The sequence below is a fragment of the Trichechus manatus genome, unplaced genomic scaffold (assembly GCF_000243295.1).
Source record: "Trichechus manatus latirostris isolate Lorelei unplaced genomic scaffold, TriManLat1.0 scaffold00177, whole genome shotgun sequence".
NCBI classification, from domain to species: domain Eukaryota; kingdom Metazoa; phylum Chordata; class Mammalia; order Sirenia; family Trichechidae; genus Trichechus; species Trichechus manatus.
In genome coordinates, this window is record NW_004444113.1 from 2802415 (window position 1) to 2811010 (window position 8596).

At 38.2% G+C, this 8596-nt stretch overlaps 2 protein-coding genes across 3 annotated transcripts in view; one reads left to right on the plus strand and one right to left on the minus strand.

Annotated features, from left to right (window-relative positions):
* The window catches only part of SON (SON DNA and RNA binding protein), a 32018-nt gene extending 29542 nt beyond the window's left edge, over positions 1 to 2476 (plus strand). The window contains exons 10-12 of one of the 2 annotated variants that reach the window (XM_023741310.1): positions 1346 to 1417; positions 1525 to 1640; positions 2175 to 2476. In XM_023741310.1, the coding sequence (XP_023597078.1) occupies positions 1346 to 1417; positions 1525 to 1640; positions 2175 to 2333 (347 nt within the window). In that variant the 3' untranslated portion in view covers positions 2334 to 2476. Of the gene's footprint in view, positions 1 to 1345; positions 1418 to 1524; positions 1641 to 2121 lie in introns of both variants that reach the window. The other variant, XM_023741311.1, reaches the window with a different exon arrangement.
* Positions 2477 to 3765: 1289 nt separating this feature from the next.
* DONSON (DNA replication fork stabilization factor DONSON) overlaps positions 3766 to 8596 on the minus strand; it is a 10350-nt gene continuing 5519 nt past the window's right edge. The window contains exons 5-10 of the mRNA XM_023741318.1: positions 8002 to 8180; positions 7305 to 7383; positions 7080 to 7184; positions 6427 to 6625; positions 5245 to 5457; positions 3766 to 4201 (exon numbers count right to left, since the gene is read on the minus strand). Of these exons, the coding sequence (XP_023597086.1) occupies positions 4052 to 4201; positions 5245 to 5457; positions 6427 to 6625; positions 7080 to 7184; positions 7305 to 7383; positions 8002 to 8180 (925 nt within the window). The 3' untranslated portion in view covers positions 3766 to 4051. The remainder of the gene's footprint in view (positions 4202 to 5244; positions 5458 to 6426; positions 6626 to 7079; positions 7185 to 7304; positions 7384 to 8001; positions 8181 to 8596) is intronic.

The window sequence follows — 8596 nt, forward strand, 5'->3', positions numbered from 1 at the left end:
GGGGGGGGGTTGGGGGATGTTTACAGCCTGCATGCAGTGGCTGTATTGGATATACACTTAGCACCCAACAGTTAATTGGTATCTTTGAAATCATTCTTCCTCTGGAGTAATGTCCTAAGTAGAATCAAAAGGGGCTGCCAGCTCAGTGTGGTTTTAATAGCTTTTTTAAACCTGATTTTTAAAACTGGGAGTTTTTCCTCTATTTTGTAGTCACAATAAAAAGTTACTGAAGTTAATATGTCTTTATGAATTTGGAAATGTTCTGGCTCTGCAATAAAAATTGATTTTCCATCAGAATTAGAGCACTGTCATCTACTTATACTCTGTTGCCATTTAAGTTCAGATTAGAGGGAATTTATTGTAATCATGTACATACAAGATGATAGGCTGTAAGTAACATAATTACCCTATAATGTAGCGTTAGGAATGGATTACTTTTGATTAAATTAGAATAGGACCTCATTGGTACTAATTGTGTCAGGTTGAAATAGCTACTTATTAAAGTTGAACAAGGTTCTTAAAAATGAATAGGTTATTTCCATTATGGGGGTGGTTTATTGGAAGGAAAGAACCACGGATGCCTGGCGTAATTCCAGGGAACAAACAGTCTCCTTGAAATTGTGCACCGTGGCCTCGCGGACATTCTCAGGGCAGCATGCTTGCGGGCAGGTTTGGAAAGGCATGCCAGTGTGGCCTTAACCAGGGACGGGTTTACGCGTTCTCCCTGGTAATGGGGGCTGGGAAAGTGCTGTTTGGAATAGTACGGTGAACCTGTTCTGGTTGGTTTTGTAGTAAACCTATGGGAAAGGGAGCTTATGCAAAGAGGTTTACCTTTTGAGAACGTCTCTTTATTTGTTAAGTCAGAGTATTTGTGGGGGGAAGTAATGACCAATTTATCCTCAGAGACAGCCTTCTCTCACTTTTTTCTTTTTGGCTTAAGACCCTTAGCATTTTTCGGTACATTTAACTGAGAATTATTTTTTGTGGGAAAAGAAACTGTTAGAAATCATTGCAGTGAATAGCCACTGCCCTTTTTAAACTAACAGAGCAACAGACAGAGCTGTTGGTGATTATGGCACTTAAATTCTTGTGTTTGCTGATCGTTTTATTTTTATACTATTTCCAATACTGATAAATACGATATAAAGTGTGTAGATTTATATATGGAAACCCAGCAAACCAGAGGTTAGGGCTGATAAATCTAGTGTAGCAGGAGCACGTTGACTGTTGTATTTGAGGGCGTGGACCGATGTTCAGAGGAAGTCTTTGTTTCACTGTGTTGTAAGTAAAAACGATGCCTTGGCATTTGTTCAGTGAACACTTGGCTTCTTTTTCTTCTTTAAAGGTCTGGTTGCAGTAGGAGAAAGAGCACAAAAGAGATCTGGGAACTTCTCTGCTGCAATGAAGGATCTGTCAGGTGAGAGTACATTTTGGAATTTCCTCTTGCCCCAACCCCACCTTGAGTTCATAATTTGTTGCAAAAGATGTTGGAAATATTTATAACTGGTCATTTTTTCTCTGCAGGCAAACATCCTGTGTCTGCCTTGATGGAAATCTGTAATAAGAGAAGGTGGCAACCACCTGAATTTCTCTTGGTCCATGATAGTGGCCCTGATCATCGCAAACATTTTCTCTTTAGGGTAAATATGAATTTCTGCATTAATTCATACATTTATTAATGTGGTGACTTAATGGTAGAGGGTGATGGATAAGCAGTATATGGTCACCGGATGAATACACTGAGCTTGGGTTGGGGATGTGTGTGGTCTGGGTAGAGCGGTGGGGTTTCTGAGCACTGAAGGGAACTTTAACGTGACCTGTAGTATCTTGGAGGGAAAAGATGTGGGCAAAATCTGGCAGATAATTTGATATTTTATAGTAGAACTTGGGGAATTAATTTACTTTTATCAGGAAATTGTTTTTTTCATTTGGAGACCTGCTCTTAGTTTTGCGGTCCCCTTTCCCAAAATGATTTGCGTCTTCTGGGTTGGTATTAATTTGACTTACATAGTATGGGTTGTATAGTTGTGTAAATTATTTTTCTAGCATTTAGTGAAAAAATACAAAGCTAATAGATATTAAAGTTTGATGCTGTTCTTATTGTATGTTTTTCTTGAATAGGTATTGAGAAATGGAAGCCCTTACCAGCCCAATTGTATGTTTTTCTTGAATAGGTATTGATAAATGGAAGCGCTTACCAGCCCAGCTTTGCCAGCCCTAATAAGAAGCATGCTAAAGCCACAGCAGCTACTGTGGTTCTTCAAGCAATGGGCCTTGTACCAAAGGACCTCATGGCTAATGCCACTTGCTTCAGGAGTGCCTCACGTAGATAGATTGAGGTTTTATATAATCATTTCAGATAATTTTACTCTGCATCAAAATGTATTTCTCCTCCTTAATGTTGTAAATATTTGGCAATTTAAGACACTGTGTAAAAAGCAATCTGTACAGACATCTCCAGGCTTTGATTTTTGTACCATGGAAATTGTATTTAACCACACAGGGTTTTGGTATGTTTATATTGTTTACCTTAGTGGTGTATTTGTTTAAGTGGCTAACATCCAAACAATCGATTGTTTGAAGGCATCAGTAATCTTCAGTGTGGAATGTGAAATAACGCTTTTATACTGTCTTTTGTACTATGCTGTAACTCCTCCCCGTGGCTAGGCTGCTGTAACACCCGCCGGTAATCACTGAGGGGCTGTGCACCTTGTACTGTTTCACAATGGCTCTGCTGGACAGACGCTGGGCCAGTGTTAGCGAGGTGATCAAGCAACGTCGGTTCCAGAGGGCTAATGCCACCACGTCCCCTTCAAGTTTGTGTAGAGGCTCTCAGAAGAACAGTGGTGTGTTGCGTGGTGGTCAGCACTAAGTCCTGCATTCCTGTTCACGCCACTCGGGCCATCAGAAGGGAGTTAGAATGAAGCCTGACTAGAGTTCCGCAGAGGCCGAGTACATTTAGTTCGGCACCGAGTTGTGATACAGTTTTACTTTGCTGTGCATTTTGAATTTCAGCTACACCTAGGTAGATGAAAAATGATAATTAAAGTGCTGTAACCAACTTATCTAAGAAATCGGCACCCAGCCATTATTTTGTTGACTATGAGAAAGTTAAAGTTCATGTTAATTTTTAGGGTCTGATGATAGACTATTTCATGTGTATTACAGTGGTATTCATATGCTGTGTCTCTAAACTTTATTTTCAAAAGCTTAAGGCCCAAATACAAACTTCTCTGGAATAAATGTGGTGTTTTATTTTTTGGACTATCAAGTGAACACATACTGTTTCAAATACTATTTCTTTTCCCAATGCCTGTGATTTCTGAGCACTTTTATTTAAGAAAAATTGAATTATACACACACACACCTCTATAAGCACATTAAGTACTATTTTGCCAACTTTCAAGCTGAGCATACAACACTTCTCTATATGGAATACAAAATACCCTTTTCTCCGGATTAACAAGCATTAAAAAAAGATTTAAATATATTTGAGAACAGATGGATTTTAAGTCAGTAGGAAGCTAAGGCAGAAGCATCAACGATCAGCCCACTAGATATTTTCTACCTTTATGAAGGAAGAACCTGTAAAATTATTATTAGTCTTAGGTAAATTGTTAAATAATTGGCCCTGATGGCACTGGTCACTGTACCATGAGATAACGGCTCCACTCTCTCAATGCAAAGACTGACGTCAATTCAGTTTTCTACTTGGTTTATAACTAGGTTGTAAACATCCAGAATTGTCATTTGAATTATTTGAAGTTTTTTTTTTTTTTAAGTTTTTTGAGTTATCTTCATATTTGAATAATCTGAAAATAGTACAGTAGAAAATGTTGATTTAAGACCTTAATCCTTCTCAATGACAACCAAATAATTTAGGGGGAAAAAAAAATCCTGTTTAGTGCATGTAATAAAAAGTTTACATTTACAAACATTTGAATATTTTTAGCTACATTCCTTTCCTTTAGCTTCCAAAATGAACTTTAAAGCCACTCTAAAGAGTCTTGAATCTCCTGCTAGAAGCTTTTCCTCCAAGTCTCTTTCAGGCTTACTTGAGTGTTGAGGATCTCCAGTTACACACGTAGTCACTCATTTCCATGTGCTGTAACGATGACTTCCCCAGGAACGGCACTTGACTAAGTTGGTCCAGAGTCTTAGGATGCAACCCACAGCTGGCAAGCTCCTTGTGCACAGTCTCCTGCAGAAATTCATATCCAACTCGGTATGAAGCACATGGGTCTTTGAACACTGAGCTTTCAATAATTACCATGGGAATCTTTTTGGATTCACGTTTGTAAAGATTACAGCCTGGGAAATGCTGGGAGGCAGTTCTACCCTTGTACAGGGTTGGTCTGAGTGGGAATCCACTCGACAGTATACAACATGGGCAATTCACCACATTGGAAGTCGACACTAGAAATTCTGCATAGTGACAATCCTAAAATACCGATGTATTTTCACAAATCTGGCAAACTGTTAAAAGTATGAGGCAATCTTAAAGGTCTTAATTCTTTATTACAACCCTCCAAACAAATTATGTTCAAAATTAAAGGCAAATATGGTTAAGAAAATACCCATACCAAAATGTGTTTCTGATTTAAAAGACGAAACTTTCACAAACCTTACAAGGAAGCAGGCACCTTGAATGAAGCAGGACTTTGAACTGGTTCATTCCAGTTCAAACTCCTGCTGAGAACTTGCATTTCTACCCCAGATACACTGAATCAGAATCTACAGTTTAACAAGATCCCTGGTGACTCTTACGTATAATAAATTTTGAGAACCACTGCTCTACTAGTTCTCAGAACTGGTCCCTAATCAGCAGCATTAGCAACTGCCTGGGAACTTGTTAGAAATGCAAATTCTCAAGGGTCTGAACCAGAATGAACCAGTCTGGAGCCCTGCCCTGAAGTTCTGGAACTAAGAAGACAGTGCAAAACAAGAACCTGCCTTTTTGGGAAAATTTTTTAAGTCACTGTTAAATGAGTACAAGAGCCCAAATTAACAAAATTTATCTCACCAAAGCAACTTACATATAGACATTATCGCTTGCTCTTAGTGATAAATGATTAAAACAAAGTCCTGCACTATGGTAACCTGCAACAAGGACCAAGTCTGGCTCCATCGTTAATCACTCTAACTTCCTGCAGCTGCTTAAGTACACCCCATTTGATGCGAGCAGTTAAAAAAAGAAGAAAAAGGAAATGCTATAATTAAATCTGTTTAAAGAGGTCTACTTACTTTATCCAGTGCTTTCTCCACTGGTGGGCAGATATTAAATACAGCAGTTGGCTCATGTGTATACAGTCCTGCTGAAAAAGACCCACCCTGTGAAGATCTGAGTAGCATGGTCACTGAATGTAGAGAATGAGGCATGACAGGACCTGTAATCTCCAAACTAAACTGATCTTTGTATCCAGAAAGAGCTTGCGTCTTCACATTTACACTTCGTGCCTTCATAAAATTTTAAAGAAAGAAAATTAATGACCACCATCTCTCAAGATAACAGTGCTTTTGTCTCCTAGCTAAAACTGTTTTCAACAATTTTTCATTTGTGTTTTCCTCTCTAACTTCGAGGAACAAAAGCAGTTTCTAAGATGTTAAAACAATTTGTTACGTAAAATGTTTAGTAAGTTCTCAAGATCTCCAACGTTGTTATGTGGTGAGGCGCCATCGGGTTGGTTCCGACTCATGGTGACCCTACAGGACCGAGGAGAACCAGCCCAGAGGGCTTCCAAGGAGTGGCTGGTGGAACTCAACTGCTGACCTTTTGGTTAGCAGCCGAGTGCTTAACCACTATGCCACCAGGGCCCCCATATCCTCTCCAAATTACAAGACATTCTGTTTAACTAAATTCTAGAGAATATAATTTTTTTCATACATAGTATCTTTTCTGATTTAATAATATACTTTTAATGCAGAATACTGGGAAAACGAGTAAATCATTTAATTCTAGTGGTGTTAATATTTAGTAGATATTTAGTATTTACATATATTAACTTTTTCAACAGTTTTGTTAACTTTTATTCTTTTCACTTATCCACCATCCGGTTTTTGAGATCTATATAATGTCCTTGACTATTATGTTCTTTTATTGGTATAGAAATGACACAAAATGAGATTAAGCAATGTTTCCTTAAATTAAAGGAAATTAACACCAGAATACTTTGGCTGCCAATTACACTTATTTGATAAAGAAGAATTTATTTTTATGTAAACCCCGACAAGTCTGTTTCATCAAGGAGGTTTCCACTGAAAAGAATGCAAAAACAAAACAAAAAACATGTACCAAAATGCTTCAAGGATTTAGCCGGCTATTAAAAAATAAAAGAATTTGTCCTTCAAAAACTGTGCCTCTTAAAAAGCTGGGTCATGGGTTATGGGATCAGTGAAGTGTTGAATTTGTCTCCCCCATTTCATTACCTTAAGCATCTGCATTGTGGCACCTCTGAAAGCTACGGGTGATAACAAGGTTGGCGGAAGTCCTGCCTGTGGACCCGAGGTGGCCACTAAACTCTTACAGCTGATCAAAAAATTGAGCAATGTAAAGGTGTTGGTTCCCTTCACCAGTACAACAGACTCAGGCCTGTGATCCATGTGCACTTCATGTTTCTCTTTACGCCTGAAGATGACAATCAAGGAAATTGCAAGTGCAAACCCCACACCTGTGCGAAAAGCAATCCTTCTTGATTCTGAATCACTTGGGCTTCCTTTTCTCCATTATAAAAAGAAAATACCCCTGGTACCCACTCATACTCACTGCAATAACATGGTAACTCACATTTTTAGATCAAAATGATTTCTCTTTGACCATTTGAATTTGCTAGAAATTGACACCTAACGAAGACTAATTCCTTCTCTGATCCAAAACACGCTGTTCCTCCACAAACAATCAAAATGAGATGTTTTCACTTTTAAAATAATAGCTTAGTAACTGTTCAGTTTCTTGGTGCTTAGGATTTGTCATTTAATGGAGAATTGATTTTAATATGATCTTAAGATTACAGTCCTATAAACTGCCACTCAGTGTGAAACTGCTCATAAATATGATTCAGTAACAGCAACTGAAAGGATACAGCTTGACAGAGTGCATGTCGGGTTTTTTAATTTTATCTTGCACACCCATCTCTTGCAGCCAGGAAAAACTTTCCTCTTCATCCTCATCACTGATTGCTTGCTCCCTAGGAAATTGCTTAGTTAGTTAGGGTTCCCATTCCACAAAGCTGTTGTTACCTGTACAGAACTGTTTCACAGCGTCTGTACGTCACTGGACGGCGTAAAATGTCATTGTAATCACATACTCCCCATGTCCCAAGCTTGTTCCAGATGCTTTCTTCTTATGGGCATTTTCTTTTATTAAAGGCAGAGAAAATTCAATACCTATGTTAGAAAAAAGACAATGTACCTGAGTTTTCTCTAATAAAATCTAAAAAAACAAGGTGTGTTCTACTTTTAGAGAGTACAAAAGCTGAAAATGCACGTTTTTACAATTGAAGGCAGTAGCTTCAAGTTTTTTAGACAGCTGCCCACAAAACACAAACGCACGTGCATGCACACGCATCTCCTTGAAACAAAAGGTTCAGGAAACAATACATATACTCACTAGACGTAATACTCTTTCATAAATTATACTCTAGTCCATTGCATTAAAAAAAAAAAAAAAATGCTGCTTAGGGGCACTAAATTGATTTCATGATGCACTAATGGTCGTAACCCAGTCTGAAAACCATGTTAAAGGGGTAATTTGTACTCTGAGTGACTTTCCACCCCAGTATGTGTTTACTCGAGAGAGCAGAGAAAGGGAACATTATTTACTTACAGCTACAGTAAGGGACAACTAAACACTGAAACAAAAGCATAAATTAAGAAATAAGACATTTCTTAAAATACTGTTGGTACTCAATGGATAAAAGACAATTCAAATGACTTAACTTCTAAGGAAAGCTAAGTGTTTACCATAGAAAGTGTCAACTCGTCACTTTAAATCTATATGTTTACCTTCATTTTTCATAGCTTCTCTTAAGCCTCTAGTTGTGGGAGATATGAGTGCTGTGATGACATCACTTCCTGCAAATCCTGCTGCCCGGAACAGGACAGTAAACTGATAGGTACAAACGTAGAAATAGGGGCAAAGTTTGGTTTTCAGCAGATTATACAGAGAAGTAAAGCTCACAGACCTGCGAAGCAAAAATCTTTCCATTAGGAGTTATTAAACATTTAAAATTTACTCACTTATATAATACCTGGTTTAAAACACAACACAAATATTACAGGTACTTGTTGGGATTGTTGTGGTTACATTCAACTTGGCTTTTAAAGGACGGACATTGGTAATGGGGACTGACTAATGATTCCTAACAGATAGTGTCTGACACTTGAACGTGAACCATTGTTTTAAAAACAACACTTAACTGGTTGTTGACTTTCTCTGAGCAACTTGTGTTGATGGGCACTCACTGACAGGAACGAACACTAAAGAGTCATGTCTGTCTGTACGTAGAAACACTTACACACGTTCCGCAACACTGAAGAGTCACGTCTGTCTGTCTGTACGCAGAAACACTTACACACGTTCCGCAACACTGAAGAGTCA